Here is a 17,480-nt window from a genome sequence, read left to right as displayed (position 1 = left end):
TGGTCATCAGCGGACTTCGTCCTCGGAATGAGCGGTTCCTTCCGTCCCATCAAGAATCGCTTCACGGATTCACGGGCTCGCTAGTGGAAAGTTTTCACGCAATGAAAACCCAAGGCAGGTTGTTGGACAAGTGGCCCGATAATTTATCCACAGGCACAGGCACAAAAGAGAGGCAAATCGTAAAGTTAATCTCGAATTCGAATCCGGCACGCAGCTGAAAACACATGCAACAAATCCCGGACCCCCCGGACTACGGCCCACGAGCTGATAGCCCCGGGGGACGCGTTGTGCTAAAATAATAATCTGGTTTCCCTGAAAGATGAAAAAAAACTAACCCCGGTTGATGGCTTTTCCAGCTTCCCGGTGGCGGCGCGTTACTCGTGTTCATCAATAAAATATTAAGTATGACACCGTGCCGCTACCACCGTGTGACCAGGTTTACGACGGAGGGGCTGGCTCTAAATCTTAACGGAAGCCGCCCAGCCGTGGATGGATTGCGGAACGAAAATAGCCTCGGCGTCGTCGTCACCTGCTGCTGGATCAGAGAGTAAAATCCGGGCGCCATTTTAAAGGAGCGAGCGGGTGAAACAAATCGATACGGAGACCGAGTCGTGGGACTGTGTGTGGGACTTAAGTTGTGTGAAGGTCAATGGAGGAGTGTAAGACACCCGGCAAACATATGTTCCGAAAATAGGGAACGAAGGCTGAACTATTATGCACTGTATCTAAGCTTCAAATGATGAGGTTTAGAACCTAAAACGAAGCACGAACTCCATTCTGGAAGCATCCATCCGAGCGCACGTCGAGTACGGTTCGTGAAATAAGTAATTAAAAGTTGCACCAATTCCACCACCAAAAACAGAGAAGTAACAAGCTTTGTGGACGTGATGCGGTGGCCCAGGGTATCGAACGGACCGAGACCGCTGCCACACGTCCTATGTAAGTACGACTTGCGGATAATCTAAGGACCAGGTACTCGGTGACTGCCTCGCTTCGTGCCCGAGAGAAACCGAGACGGGTGTCGAATGTCGAAGATGATTACGTCGTAAAATCCGCAACATCGCCGCCGTCACCGCCGTCGCCGGGGAGTCGTATAACGAGAACAAAACTCCAATCCCACGCGGCCCTTCCCTTTCTGGCGGCGGCGGAACGCGAAGACTCCGGAGCAGCAGACGGGAAGGTGGTTCGCGGCGGCGTGGCATTTTATTTACATTCTCTGTCCGGGCCCGGGTGTGCAGGTGTAATATTTTCATAGCCCACAGCCCGAGGAATGGGGCCAGGGGAATACCCAGGAGCGCGAGGCGCCGTTGGAAAATGCGCTCACCTGTGAAAAATTAAAATTCCTTTCTTTCACAAACCAACCGCAAGCAGAGCCAAACGTCCGCCGTCGCGCGCTTAAGTCGGGCTTCTTTACGGCAATCATTAGCAGAGGCTCCTCTCCGGTGGTGGCGCATCGCAAGTGCTCCGCATTGTAAGGGCCGCGAGGACACACAAACACAAACAGGACGATGTGGCGCTTGAAAAAGCTGTGAAAATTTATCACTGATTAAGGCTTAAGCGGACGAAGCCAAAGTGTTATTAGGGGGCCCCCAACATCTTCGCGGCTCGCTCGCGGCTCGCTCTCTCAAATGGCGTGGACTCTTGCGTGACAATGCGGCACTACAATCGCGGGGAAGTAATTGTAGCACCGAGAGAGCGGCCACTAGGAGATCGGGCTCAATTATCATTTATTACTACTCTCCAGACCGACACACAAGCTCCGATGACCATCCTCTGCCGTTTTATGGGGCTGTTGTTAGCCGAAGGCGATTAAGGTCCTGGTGAGCGACCACCGCGCCGTGCCGGAGGATTTGCAGCGTCTAATGAGGCACCAATTAGCGTATCGTTCCACTGCGACACGTGTCTTTGTGGCACGGACCTCCCAACAAAAAAAAAGGATGAAGCCCCATTTACATTAATGGAGCCCATCGTCAGCGCGATAACGCGGCCAATATCCTCGACGACGACCGGCGACCGGCGGTGCCATTGACGAAATCCTTACGATGGTGGTGCTCCACTCACTTCGTATTTCCTTTGTTTTAAAGTCCTTGCATTCTGTGCTGCGGGCCGGCGGCCATCATAAGGATTGATCCTTGCGCCGTGTAACGACACCGAGCCGCTTTCGAAGCTAAAATAAAATAGATTGTTTATGAACGCATTAACGTGACGGCCACGCATTTCCAATCCGCAAGAGCTCCTGCTGTGCAGGAAATTGAAAAACTTCACCGACCCCGACGCCAGGTTTTAAATTGTAATTACCCTTGCGGGGGGGGCCACAACCACAAAATATGGTGATAACAGCACACGGCGGGTGTGGGATAATTTTCGGGCTTCGATCGAGCAACAAATCTTAAGGTCCGTGGGGGATTCCGGAAGGTGCGGGCGATAAAATGAACTTCGCTCGTTCGGAGGGCCTCCACCTTCCGGCCTTCGGCGCCATCCTGTCGCGCAGCTTCCGGGGCACTCCAATTAACGGGCGCCACCGACCATCGTTCACGGGGCTGACAATTAATTTTGAGTGACAATTTCGCGTGTACACCAAATTAATTCCTGGTTCCTGGTTCGCCTGGGGGCCTGGGCACACACCACCTGGTCTGATTAGAGGTGACCACGCCACGACGCCCGGGCGGCGGTGTGCTCTTGAGAATAAATTTGTTTGCCCAGCCCGCGCGCCGTTGGCAACGTCTTGGCGACCGATGAATGAGTAAAATCCGCTCAACGAGGTGCGAAACGGTGCGTAACTACAGTCGTTTACCCGAGAGGGGACCCCGACGGGTGGGACAATTTATCGTCCCCCCGGCCAGGCACGGCTTCCCACGCGTGCCCCGGAGCACGATTTTTACGATGTTTGAATCTTGCCGTCGGTGGCGGCACGATCGTTCGGGCAGTGTGCGATCGTTTGCCAACGACGACGGAAATGGTGCAATTTTGCTGAACAAATAAACGATAGTGTTGGTGGTGGTGGTGGTGGCCGCAGGATTTATCGGTCGTTAAATTCATTCAATTTTTCCGCCATCTTACGGTGAGAAGAAAGTAAAGTGGCCGGCCGCGTGTCAGTGGCCGGCCGCACGAAGCAATCGTCAGTTTGGAAAAGGATATTCAACCATCGCTTGGACACCGTTCTTCTTGAATATCACGATGCGCTGCACTTGGCCATTGGGATGACAGATCGTGTACAGGACGTCCTAAAACGAAAGCAAAGAGAGAGAGAGAGAAAGAGAGGGTCAATTAAAATGTCAACTACGGGAGGACGAGAGGTCAAATGAATACATTAATTCTTGCTGCCACCCAACAGTTTGACCTCGCTGACGACACGTGGACACGGCCGCTTTCGTCGGCGCCCGAACCAGGGGCTCATTTACAACTTTTCGCCAGCATGATAAGAGACCGCACGGAACCCAAAAATTATCTCTCCGTACACTCCTCCGACCAGGCCACGAGGCCGTATCTTTGTAGTGGACGGAAATGCGCCATCGAGACGGGGGGCCACCGCCATTAATTCCGTGTCGTAGTCAGCAGTAACAAATCGGTCACAAACCCGTGCAGAGGCCGCACCACACCACACGTGTGCCGTGATGACTCTATTCTGGTAAATTAGAAAAGGACACAGAGAGAGAGTGAGAGCGATCCGAGACAGGATGCGCCATAAATCAAGCCGGTCGGCCGCGCTCGTTCGGAAGACCCATCCAACCGTTACTAACAAATGGGAACCAGTGGGGCACCGGGCACGAATTCGGGCTTCCTTCTGTCCCGGGGAAGGCGATCCCGGTAATTTCTTATCGTTTACTTAGCGCTAATCTTTCGCGCAAGGCCGAAGGTCCGGCCGCCCGGCGATTGACCGATCGGGGCTAGTCAAGCGTTTCCAGAGGGCGGTTTTACCTGTGGCCCTCTTCCAGCAGTCCGGTATTAAAGGGATGCGATTTAAATTTACTGTGGCCGTGGCGCAACAAACAGTTTCTTCCGTAATTAGTTCCTCGTTTAACGGAAGAAAGTTTGCTGTGACAGCATCATCAGCACCGGCGGGGTCCATTAGTTCCGGGAAAGCCCGAGAAAAGTGTGCTCAATTTACAGATCTGCCGAATGTCATGCCGGAACTGCCCGGTGCACTAATCACTCAATGGCCAGCACCATCGGCAACAGCATCCTGAAATAACGCCAGTGGCCAACCTGGGGTCTCGATACAAAGTTGCGCCACCGCCACACCGATTCGCCGATTCATCGTCGTGTGTCCGGGAACTTTGACTGAAGAAAATCAAATTTTCCTAATGCCATCGAAGCTTCGCAGCAGGAGTAGAAAAACCGAACCCCGGTCCCGACCGAGGCGGGAATCGACTGCTAATGACTGCGAAGATTACCGTCGGCGAAGGTCCTCCGCCGGTGTACCGGGCCCGATCGGAACAAATGTTTGTCAGCGCGGGCGCCCCCATACGTAACACGATGATGACGATGCGAAGCTCGAGCGCGATGACATTGTCCGGGGCCCTCCGAAATGGTAATCCAATTAGAGAGTCCCAACAACTCGGACCAGCCATCGACGGAGCGATTCGGTGTTCGGTTTTGGGTAATTATCGTGGTCTAATCAGTGAATCAATGCGGGTCGGCCGCTTTAATGTCTCGCTAGTAATTGATTTAAAATGGGGGTCCGCTGGAGGAGATGTCCTTTTGCTTTTTGGCCGTAGCGTTTAAGTGGTCCTCGTTTGGATACATTTGTTTTATTGTATTGCCTAAAGTGGACCCTGTCTGATCATAATTTCCATTTAGAGCAACATGTTGCCGAATCCAGTTCAAATCAAGGATCAATTACATACAGCTTCGATTGTCCTCTGGGTTTCAACTTTGGTCTTAACTATTTTATAGCATTCGAATTTGCAATTTATCTCCGCACATTTCGCTTAAAGTATGTCTAAACATCGAGCGACGTAGCGCGAATAAGGACATAGAATCGATCAGAGGTCCGTGCGCTACGTGCACCGAATGGGAATCGGAAACAATATTTGCCCGTTCGCCGCCGTCGGCAGCATAATAGACGTTTATAGACCGATCATTCGTTTGACACATTGTGTGACCCCAACGCGCTCTGAAAGGTACACGACGGGGTTCACCGTCCGACTACCTTCTGCGGTGCTAGGACCTCTGGAATATGATTTCCCTATTTACTTATGCTAAATTTCGATGCTTATTCTCGTTTATTCGGCATCAATACGCAGCCCCGGTGGTTGTTGACAGTTCCAATCATTTCAGGAATCGATACGTTACGGCGGACGCGGACGGCGTATGTAAAGTTCCGCCCCGAAGGAAGCTTGCTTGACTAACATTCCCCCGGAGGGACAATCAGTGCACGTTTATTGCATTCTTCTTCCCCACTTTTTTTTGGGGGGTGGATGAGGGTTCTTCGAGGGCTCATGTGGTCCTCAATCGATCGGAGGCGCACATACACATGCTCGGGAGGATCAATATCTCTCGTCCGGGGCTGGGTGCCCTTTCGCCACTGCTGACCACCGAAGGAGGAGTTGAGATTCTCGAGTGAAGGGCTCATGAATAATCATGAAGCAGATGCTGCCAGGCAGACAGACCGAGCTAGAGCGAGAGAGAGCGAGAGAGAGCGAGAGAGAGCGAGAGAGAGCGAGAGAGAGCGAGAGAGAGCGAGAGAGAGCGAGAGAGAGCGAGAGGGAGAGAGAGGTCGAGTGATGAAGTCTCCACTAAAAAACTAAACGGGGACACATCCCGGGCGCCCAAGCGGCGAAAGGATTGTTGGTTCGGACGAAAACCTCACTCAACAAAGCGGGGTTGCGCTGCGGTTATCATCGGAGGATATGACAGAGATTTTGGACACAAAGTTTGTCCTCGGCCGGCCCGACCCCGGTCCAGCGCTCGTCAATTTATGATAAACGAAACCAAATCCGGTGTCCGGCCTCGGCTTTGCAAAGCCAACACGCCTGTTGAGCGGTCGTGTTTTTGTTGGACTTTCGGTTGGTACTGGAACGCTTTTCGTTATTCAAATGACAGTGTGGGCGGCCACCCCCTTGGGTCGATTTCTTGGCGGTCTAAAAATGCCATTAAAAAGTTCACGAACAAAGAGCGGACCGATTGAAATTTATGATTTTATCAACACGCCATCGCCGCGGGGCGCTTCGTCCTGATAAACGGGCGGGATTTTTTTCGGGCGTTAATTAAGAAATCTGCAACCCCGGAGGAACCAAATTTCCATCCCGGGCGCGCCACGGGACGTCCGCGCGCAATTAATGGTGAAAAAATCCCGAATGTTTTCCCGAGACCGAGTAAAATTGATAAGGTAACACTCCTCTGTGAGATTTCTCCGCATTTCTCCCCCGGGGGGCCCGGAGCGATGTTCTTGGCGTGAAGCTTTCAAATGCCGGAAAAAGCCAGTCGGGAATTCCCGTGAAAAATTATGCAAATGGTTCGAAATTATTCACGCTGCAGGCGGTTAATGCACGGTCGGCCGGCGGAAAACTTATGCTCTCTTATGCTCTGTGTGGGTCACGCGACATGAGGCTAGGTTTCGGGCGATTTTTTCTGTGTGTTTGGCGCGCCAAATTTAAATTATTCTTAGTGGCGATTGTTGGTATTCAAATTTTTTTTCCGGTGACCAAACCGACCCACCGAACTCAGCGGGATCCATCGAGCAGCCACAAGACAGTGATTAGTTGTTGGTTGCGCCATCGGTTGCGCACTGTCCGCATTCCGGGCCCCGCCTTGCACACACAGGAGAAGGAAGTTTTGAATGAAAAATGGACGGTAATTTAATTTCAACAAGTGAAAAATTAATTTCCACCATTACCGGTGCGCGCTGGTCTGGTGGCCGCAGCCAACCGACGGGAGTCCGACGGTGGCGTGGCATAATTATTCATTGATAAATAAGGCAGGACGACGCTAACCACAGACCATTTGTTACACACAGGACACACAGCGGATCGATGGATTCGACGGGCTCAAAAACCTATCAGCATCGGTCACAAATGTTCCAAAAATCGATTCGATTTCATTTTTGGGGAAGAAAGTTCAGGCATCGGCGGCGGTTGTTGATGTAATTCTAGCTTCTTTGATGTTCCCTCCGTCCCACGTAATCCGCTTATCGGTGACTGCCGAAAACGAATTTTCTATTCATCGTCACTCGGCGCGAGGTTAGAGGACCCAATTTCCCCCTCTCATGGTCCACGGGCTGCGGTGTCCTGTGTGGCCCAAATAGGTTTCAAAATCGATCAGCGTGTGCTGGAATAATTTTATTTATTAAATTTAATGACGTAGCCACTTTTGGGGCAAGTTTGTTAAAGGCACAACGCCGGAGGACTCGGAACTCGATTTTGAGTTTGTATTCAAATTGTTTTAGATCACGCGTAAATGAACATTAGCTTATTGAGTTCGAAATCTCATTTAACGATTAACTTTGTATAGGTCGATAAAAATTGGCCCCCGTTGTGATTGGAAAACGCCATCGAATCCTTTTTGGCCGCTTTGAGGACTTTTTGGTCTTCGTTCGTCGGCGCAATGAGTTTCTGGACTTTATGTCCAGCACAGCTGGGTGTGAAAGTCCGGCGCACATTTTTGCACGACAAAATAAAAGGGCAGAAAAGAAATTTGATTTAATTCCACGCCTTCACTCTGGCTTCTTGTTGTCCGCACCACCTTGATCGTTGATACAGCACAGGGTAAGGTGGGCCAAAGGACCAAAGACTTGCAATAAATTCGGATCAGATTCGCATACCGACGACGACGACGACGACGACGACTGGGGTCCACTACAATCCCCGCCGCCGCACTTGTGTTTGCTTTTGGCTTATCATCCGTGAAACGATCTCTCGCTGGTGCCCGGGTCCCCCTGGAAAGCAGGAGGAATATTGCCGAACGACGCCGGCCATTTTGTCATGTTTCCCGCCGACATCCCTCTGGATCCCTCACTGGATGAGTTTTCACAAACATTGAAGAATTTAGATCAATTTTCACTCATATCGGTGCACGCAGCTGGGCTCTGGGCTCTGGGCCACCCCCGAAAGGCCATCACGTTTCGGTCCGTGCGGTCCAGATTTTAATGGAAAAGCAAAGCACCGACCCCACAGCAGCAGCAGAGATGATAAGCAACACACACGCCAGAATGGAGAGCAAATGGTGGAGAAAAATCTCCGATCTCCGGTCTCCGAGAGGATATTGAACGATTTTCGTCGGTCGTCGGTCGGTCGGTCGGTCGGTCGGTGGCCAACGTTGAGAAACGGTAGATGAAAGGAGCAGCAATGAGTTGAGCTTCTCCGGGGTGGTCAGTCTCCGGTGCCGGTGAACGAAACACATTCAACGGTCCGCTGAGTGGACCGTCATCATATTTTAGGGAAATTTATCGATCACCAGTTGGCCAATTTTGGGCATTATTAGCACACCCCGGAAGGGGCTTGAGAAGCTTTAGCTATTTTCTAACAGCATAAAATAATTTCGGAAGCGATTCTGGCAGTCAAAACTCAACATGAGCTGGAGGTCCACACATCGAATGATACCCGAGCCGGCTTTCGAAACGAGGCCAATTGGTCGAATGGCCGAGAGCATTGTACCGTAGTACGCGATAAAACCACACCACAGCGTGTTAAAATACGGCCCCAAGCGCCAGTAAAAAGGGGGTTAAAAAAATTATCGCTCCCAAAAGTCGAAAGGCCGGCCACCACACACCGGAACCCGGGGCCAGTTGAAGCACATCGGTTAAGCAGCACCTGAAACCAGAAGTGCTTTCAACACCGCCCCAAAGGATCACTCTTGATTGAACCGGGTGGTGCCACCGTGACCGTGAAAAATCGAGAAATAAAACGTCCCAACGACGTGTGGGAAATTCGAGACCCCTGCCGCCCGGGTGTGTGCCCGGCAAGCGCCCCAGAAGGCAGATGGAAATTAATAGTGTTATCATTTCATTTGAATTTTTAATTCCCATCCCGGGTCCGGCCGTACGGTTTAATGCTGCATGAAAATCTCGCTTTGACTCTTTTTTTTTCAGGGGGCCCCATCACTAACGAACCAGCTCTCGGGAAGGAGCTCACTTTCTAACACATTATAGGGTAACCTTCCGATAGGACCTCTCATTAACCCCTGTGCATGAGCGCGCGGCCTTTATGAGCGAACGGCGGTTGCACGGCCTTCACATAAAATAAACTTTTTGTTCCTTCCCTCAGACTGGCCCATAAAACTCAGCTCGGAGGCCGGGTGGACGTGCCTCATAATATAGGAATAATAAAGAGAGCATCCCGCGGCGGCCACGGCGTTGCCGAAATGGGATACGTTTCGATGAAAACTTCTCTGCTTCAATTTATTATCCTTTACCATCAGCATCAGCATCAGGCCAACAATCAGGGTTTCATCGGCACATGGGTCGCCATTTTATTTTCGGCCATTATTGTTTGTTTCGGGGCCAACGAAACAGTGGGCCATAAAATAGTTCTGTCAATAAAATATGACAAACTTTCTTCGGATCCTTTAAACACTCGACACACTAACAAACGGAACCAGCCAGCCAAGAGGGTCCCCGGGCTGGGTGAGGTGTTAATGAACCACTTCGTAACGTCCCCGGGGTGTGTTCGCTCCCGTGCTCTCGAGATTAACCAACGTCTGATCGGCACACTTGTTTGCGTAGCAGGAGGACACACATGGCACCACCGGAGGACACTAATGAACGCGTGTCGTCGTATATTGTTTCATTTTATTTTCCCACTTAAGTCAGCCCGCCCTCTAGCTAGTGGCCGCTAGGTTGAACAAAGGAGCGACTCTGAGGAAATTCTAAACATAACCTCAAATTTCAAGAAATAAAGCTGAGCTTTCGTTAGATTAGCACAAATGAAGATTCGAGAGCAAACGGACAGGAAACGGTTCCTCGTTCCTGCTGGAACTCTAAACATAAGAGGGTTCAATAAAGTACGCAACTGTACGCTTTTCGTGCGCCACAGGCCCCACTTGAGATCCTTTCATCCGCAGGATCCACTAGACACGGGAAATTATGATGAACCCGCCCCAGCGGCCGTCCCGGATGATGGTCGTTACATCGCGTGGCGTGCGCAAATATCATAACAAAGCGCGGCTGATGGGAAACCTGTTTTGGGGCCACTTTCTTCGGAAGCGGAACACAACAACAAAAGCATCGAAAACAGCGTCCGGTTGCGGTTTGATGGCGTCCGAGCGCTAATAGAGCACGCGTACTCTCGTAATCGTCGAATGCTGGACGGACAAAATGGACCCTCGCTGCTCCTTGCGATGGGCATCCTTCCGATCGTTGAGCTAATGAATTGATGACATCGTCCGAAATCATAAACTAAGATCCCTTCAAATTGGCCGGCTCCAGCGTAAATTATTACCGATTCTAATTGAAAGGTACTGAAGGAACGCTGTAGAAGACGCACCATCGGAACGGCCCCATCCTGGGGGGGGGCTTCACAGAAACACAGAAGTACTTAAAACCGTAACTGCTCTGGGACATCTGCAGTCGCTGCGGACACTCGGCGCGGATTCCGCCTCATGTGAAATATGGAGGTCCTCCAGAAGGCGAGTAGTTCCAAATCCACCCCAACTGCCGTGTATGTGTCCGGGCACAGTAAAGCGAAACGAACCGTATCATCCTTTCCGGAGAAGATGATGCTTCACCAGATATGAACCCTTCACTCGTTCTCGTCCCGTCCCGTCGGCCGACCATTTGAAAGATGACTGCAACGAACACGAGCCTCCGTATTCTAATGGACCGCGGCCCGACCCGACCACGGTCCCGGTCTCCCGGAGGGTAAAAGTAATCCGGTTAGTAACAACCACGCTCCGAAAACCCCTTTCGTCCTTGCGTCCAGTGGCCACCCTCTTGTCGTTGATTATTAATTCAAAACATTTCATTTCATGTATTCCGGGTCGGGGTTTGGTGCGCAGTTCCGTGTGATGAAGCAGCGCAGCGAGTTAGCTTTGGGCCGGAGCACCGGTGGGTTAAAGTTCTTAAACGGTCCATTGCACCGGGGCACCGGAAGCTGTGGCAACTTTTCGGCCTCATCAAATGTTATTTGACAAAACCGTAAAATAATGAACCGTCGGCCAGTTGGCACCCGGAAATCGACCTAATCCCTCTCTGCCGGGGGCTGGCAGGCAGCCAGCCAGCCTGGCCAGGAGTTATAAAGGCGACCTGACGGCGACGACACGAGTTCTGTTTTGGGCTTGATAATCCGACCACTGGACCTGGGACCGCCAGCGACACATTGTCAGAGACGGAGTTCCAAGAGCCGGGTAAAAAAAAAAACTACCGCCCGAACCACTAGATGGCGCTGATGATGATTTGCGAACGTGTAGCGGCGGTCTTGGCTGCATTTTAAATATTCCACAAACGGTGGCCTCGGGGTAATCCAATTTGATGCCACACCACTTGGCCGTGTGTCCGGAGAGTCCTTTTTATCCCCAAAAACGGCGGCCCGGATTCCGAAGATTAGTGCAGCGAAGCGCGCCCGTGTGTAGTACATGCCGCGGTCGGTCGTGGTTTGAATTATTTATTCAAATTCCATGCATACGAAAGGACGACGGGATCGCGGTCGCGGTCCCACACCCGACGCGCCGCTGTTCCGGGCTGATTTTAGCTGATTACAATCGCGCTTGGTCGGAAGGCGTCGGAACCACTCAACCCGCAAGCCAAGCCATCGAAAATTGAAACGCAATGAAGCGGGCGGTCTCCGGTGGCCACCGGGAATAAAGTATCGTTTTACTTCGGTACGTGGCGGGCGAAAGTGTGTTGTGCGCCATATCATATTTACACTACTACCGAACGAGGGCCGAACGATAAACTACTATTTGCTGCAATGGCCATAAACCGGAGAGAGAGCGATACGTCGGTTGTCGACATTTTTATAGTCGACCAGAGCGGACGCCTGGTGCGAGTCCTGAGGCGAGTCCTTCGCATGAAACGTTATCTGCAAACCCGAAGCAATCGTGCACGGGCACCGGCAGCCAGACAAGTGGCAAGTGAGCTGTTTTCCTTTCCAACGCAGGAAAAACACTTCATTAAACAAATGCCCGAGAGCGCTGGACCGGCCAGCAGCGCCGCAGGCCAGCCGAACCGGAGTCCATCTAGTTTTACGAGCCCCACCAGCCAGCCAGCCAGCCAGCCGGAGCCAAGATACCGACAATGGATCCTTAAGACTTATGTACATCTGGCAACGCCAGATCCTTTTGTCTCGGCCGGTCGGTCGCTAGAACCGAAAGTGAGGGACCGACGAAAGAAAATGCAGTCGATGATGGGAGTAGTGTGTGCCAACAAACTTAAAGTCCTTCAGATGCCATGGCACAGTTAATTGAGAGTGCCCCGTCGATATCGGTTACCAAAGGGACCCACAACAAGTCGTGAAGAGAGATCGTTAAAGAGTGGTCTCCATTACACAAACGGCCATAGAACCGGATGATGGAGAGAGGCACGCCAAGAACGCCACAATCGATCCAATTATTTGGGGAAACATTCGATTAGTCTTGTGGCTCGATTTTTTAAATGTTCTAAAATGTAAATTAACGGACTCTATGCAGTGTTCTCCGGTTGTCTAGAGAGGTCACCTTCGAGCTCGAAAGTAATCGCACCCTGGCGATCAAAAACGCACGGCGCGCGTTGTCAATCAAATCGTGACACCATTTAATCACCGAGGACCCATCACCGTGAGAGGCGAATAAAAAAACGGATTGACCTTCGTCGAGCGCGCAGCCAACCAAACAAGTTGGCGGGCCATTAAAATATGGCGGATCCTGTCGGAGACGCAGCGCGCTCAAGTTGCTGCAGCGTGGATTAGCAGCATGGGCTTTAGAATTATTAATGCTCGCTCAACGCGGCTTTGAATTCCGGACCGTGACTAAGACCTGCGGCGTGTAAGTACCCAGAGCGCTTGTTTTTTATTCTGGTCGCTTACCTAAAACGAGAAGAGAACGGAAAACGGATGGCGTTAGAATCTGGGTAAGGCTTAGTTTTGTTTCCGTGCAAAAGGCAGTAATCAATCATTTCACGAAACAATATCGCTAAGCCGGCCACGGGTTGAAGGGGGTTCAGACAGAAGGGGTCTAGATTGAAGCAGGAAGATCCTTAAATGTTCTTTTAGAACGCAGTGGCGAATTGCGCATCGAAAATTGCTCTCAAACTATGTACAAGATGTTACAAAATACATTCCACTTTTTTACTACCCAAAACGGTTCGTTCCTTCCAATAACTGCGGTTATCCTATCGACCCTTCTGAGTGTTCCGCGGTGTGCAAAGCAACAGAGCAAAGTTTGGTTTGGCGAAGCCATTAGCCCATAAAAACCAGAACTCTTTCGCAACAAATGGCCACACATATCGACCCCATATCGCACACACCGGCCCCCCCGAGGGGGGCACATGACTTTCCCGGGGCCCCGGGAAACTTTCCTTCTCGCCGGGCGATTCGATGCACACGGTTCGAGGCTGGGAAAAGTGAAAACTTTCCCACGCCGCCGCCGCCGCTGCCGAGTGCCCACAACACAAAGTTTCCATTTGCATGCACATTTTCTTGACGGCGTTACTGGCAATTCTTCGGCACGGTCTCTCGAGTTTTCTCACCACCAAAGTGTGGTGAGAAAAAAAGGGGAAAAACAGACTAACACAACACAACTGTTCCGAGCACACCAAAGTGCATTTTCTCTGCGCACAACACGCGCTGCACCGTGCAATATTGTTTCTCAACATTTCGCGCCCTGTCCGGAAAGTGCACTCTGGAGATGTGTGCAATTGTGCAATTATTGGAACTAGCAACGCACAGCATGGCACACGCATAGCCGGGCGGGAAATTTATGCTCGGCTCTCTCGTTGGGAAATTGTCGTGGGAAGCAGCGAGCATTGCCCGGCCATCGGCCGGGGGCTCTTCGACTCTATTCATTTCGCATCATTTTCTGGTTAATTTACTGCCCTCGATTCGGCAAAACCGGGAGGGCATTGTGGATCAGTGGAATTGAAATCGATTATTGCGATTAGCATCCAGTGCAACGAGGACGACGACGCTGACGACGACAACGGCGATGCTGGACGTTGGCTCTTGGGCCTACACGAAATGTTGCTCGACGAACCAATTTTGTCTGAAATTGTCGCGCTGTAATTATTTTAACAGTGCACACTCTCTCTCGAGAGAGAGAGAGGGAACTAGCTTCGCCAACATAGGACCAAATGGCCATCCCCCCCCGGATGACCGTGCGTTGCATAAGCCTAGTTCCGGCAGGGCTACAACACAGTAACCGGGCACCGGGCTCTTTGCAATTAATTTGCCCACCGGTTGGTCAATGTTAAAAGCTGTGGCTGCGTTGGCTTCATGCGGGTCATCGTCGGTCAGCAGAGTACACGAAGCGAGGACCCGCAGCAGCAGCAGCAGCTGACCGGACCCGTTTACCGAGACCAAGTTACGTTAAAATCGTTACGTTAAGTGCTTTACAAACGGACCGGTGGGCGCTTAAAAGGGGTGCTCTGGATTTGGGGACATTTTCTTTCGATTTCTATCGAAAGCGCCTGGTGCGAGCTCTGTTGGGAACCATAACACATGGGGTGAAAAGTACCGGGTTCAACACATAAATTTAAGCGCTCTCATCATATTGTGCTAAGAGTGACGCTACTATTGTTATTTTCTAAACAATGAATAACAATTCGTGCTTTAATTTTACAATGCTTCTTGATGAAGCGGTAACATCAGAAAACATTTCAAAAATTCACACGATTGTTTTAACTGTTGGTCCTCGGAAGTTTGGGATGTGCCTGATGCTATCACTCGTCGCTATCGCTCACAATCTTGAGAAGGGAACTACCGTCAACAGTGAATATTATGTTGCGTGCTCATCGGTAAGAAATTTTGCTCGAATGAAGAGGTTATGGCTGAAACTGGGACCTATTTTTGGGAAGAAGATAAATCGTTCTACGTAAAAGTGGTATTGAAATGTTAGGAGTTGGGTTGAAGAAGATTACGTCTTAATATGTAAAAGAAAGTCGTGTCCGTATCCACACTGATAACTCAAGCACGGCTGAACCGATTTGACTGAAAATTGGTGGGAAGGTAGCTTAGAAACGGGAGACGGACATAGGATACTTTTTAAACTCCGACCGAGTAACAATGAAGTCACAATACGCATTATTTTTCTTCATACTGAGACGGGATTTCTCACGCTGCGCTCTCTGCTCGACAAAGCCCAGCCAGAGAGCAAAACAACCAGCAATTGTTTCAAAATCTCCGCAATGGCCAAAGTTTTATCAGCATCGAAAACCATGCCTCTGGTACGGAACAAAGTTCACCGGTGAATAAAACCAACTTTGACCAAAAACCGTGTTTTCCTCGATACTTTTCAGCCCCTGTGTGTTACGTTGAACGGTGCGACGTCAACGAGTCGCTCCATTTTGAAGCTAGAAATCCCCTATTGGAATGTGACAATTGCATGTCAATCGTGTGGAACAATGTCGATAACTCCCGCAATGGATTAAAGCTATGGCCTGATTCGAATTGACAGCTTGAAAACTGTTGGCCAAACAATTTAGGCGGTTCAACACCTCGCATAATTCTGCGTCATTCAATTTCAAAACCGAGATAGAGAGAAGGACACAGAGCTCGCTCGCTCGCTCGCTGGCGCTGCTAATGATGCGTTCAAAAAGCGTTTCGTGAAAAGAAGAAATCATTGCCGTCATTGATTCGCCTTCGTGGCCCGCACCCGCAGAAAGATAAATCCTTCTCACTTTTCTTTCACGAGCGTCACTAAGCCCCCCGGTCGGTCGGCCGGCCGGCCGGGGGTTAGACTGAGTCTAATCCGAAGAAGACACCCGAATAATGACGTAACACTAATCTCGAGGCCGCCTCCGGGAGAGCAACAATTTTCACTTTTCCAACCAGGACAAGGCGGCACAGCACCGAACCCGAAAAGTTTGATCATCTTTCAGCAAAAATTTTCCTCACGTCATCATCGTCAGCAACAAACTCGCGGCCCGCGGTTACATGATCTCCGGGAAAGTGATCTAATTAGGACTCGACTTTGCGTTCGGCCCCTTCCGTCCGCTCGGATCGCTTGACACCTCATTTGCTGTGCGCTTTTTTCGGGTTTCCGCGTCCCCGCCGCGTGTGTGTTTGTTGTTTCCTTTAGGTTGGCGGCTTCCGAATTCTTTCGGGCGCTGTGGCCGTGGCCGTAAGAAGCCTCCTGCGCGCGCGCGCGCGCGCACGCACGGCGTGAATGATTGATGAGCGAACACATGTTCCGCGCGGCGTAACACGCGCTCCTGTCTCCGCCGCGGATTCCTTCCGAAGATTGGGACGCGTTCGAAAAGATTGTCCTCCCGACCGAGCGGGTTACGGGAACATTGTAAAACACCAATGTAAGCCTCACCGGAACAACTCAGCGGGGGTTTGTTTGATTGTTTAACTTGCATTTTTAATGGTACTCCATTTCTCAAGTCGGGGAGTCGGGAACAAGGGCATCTAATCAACCGATTGGTGGTGGCGGCGGCGGCGGCGGCGGCGGCGGCGGGAAGACTAATGGAGGCACAGCGCACAGATTAAGCGAACATTTGTAGGAGATTTGGGTACAACAACCGACACCGGCTTAGAGAAAAATCGGCGGAAAGAAAAATAGACTCCCTCGGCGGCAGCATCGGCTTCGGCGGTCTATAAATAATCGCCACGAGAAGTTTGACGGGCGCGCGTCAGGAACTGCCGGGCGCTCCGAGAGTCCGCGAGATTCATTAGCGGTGTTTATGGTTCCGAATGGGCCCCGGCCCCAGCGTGCGGACCGCTTTTCGGTTTTTCAACAAGAAAACCAATTGTATTCGATTTTTTCCTTTCGATGATGTTATGATTTTCATCCTACCTTCGGGCAGAGAGAGCGAGAGAGCGTGGCCAACGCCCGAAACCAATTCGCAACAAATGTCCCGACCCGGTTTCGCGGTCCCCCAGCCGTTGACACATTTATGTAGTTATGTGACGCGACCCCCCGCGGCATCCTCCCCGCGCCGGGCGATATGTTGGAACATCTGTTGGATTTTAATTTCGGCGAGTTCCGAGAACGAAACTTCCTCCGAGTCCGAGTCCGAGTCCGAGTTACGACGAGCGAACACCTCGCGTTTAATGCCGCCGCCGTCGTGTGATGTGTCGGTGATTTGTGTTTCCATTCATCGGTTTATGATTCGTCATGTTTGGCCCGCACACCTTTTCCCGGTGCCATCATCCCCCGGCCGATGGTTTGTTTGTTGTTGTGAACCGAAGAACCCGGGTTTTGTGGTTGGTAAATAAAACGCCACACCACACACTCTCCGGTGGCGGGCGAGGAAAAATCAACCGGGGAAAACTGTCCACCTCGGACGGAACGCGAGCGCGAGGCGGCCAATAAAATTTCGCTTTCCGACGGGTGTTGGACGGAATATAAAAATCAATCCACCGCCAATCGCGGCATGTTAACCGGAACGAGCGCCCTTTGATGTCGATGGC

At 51.2% G+C, this 17,480-nt stretch overlaps 1 protein-coding gene across 1 annotated transcript in view; it reads right to left on the bottom strand.

Annotated features, from left to right (window-relative positions):
- Positions 1–17,480, bottom strand: part of LOC131205865 (heterogeneous nuclear ribonucleoprotein L) — a 99,733-nt gene that overhangs the window by 27,376 nt on the left and 54,877 nt on the right. The window contains exon 3 of the mRNA XM_058198149.1: positions 3,139–3,224. Within this exon, the coding sequence (XP_058054132.1) occupies positions 3,139–3,224 (86 nt within the window). The remainder of the gene's footprint in view (positions 1–3,138; positions 3,225–17,480) is intronic.

Source organism: Anopheles bellator, chromosome 1 (assembly GCF_943735745.2).
Source record: "Anopheles bellator chromosome 1, idAnoBellAS_SP24_06.2, whole genome shotgun sequence".
NCBI lineage: Eukaryota > Metazoa > Arthropoda > Insecta > Diptera > Culicidae > Anopheles > Anopheles bellator.
This window is presented reverse-complemented; position numbering and strand designations above follow the sequence as displayed.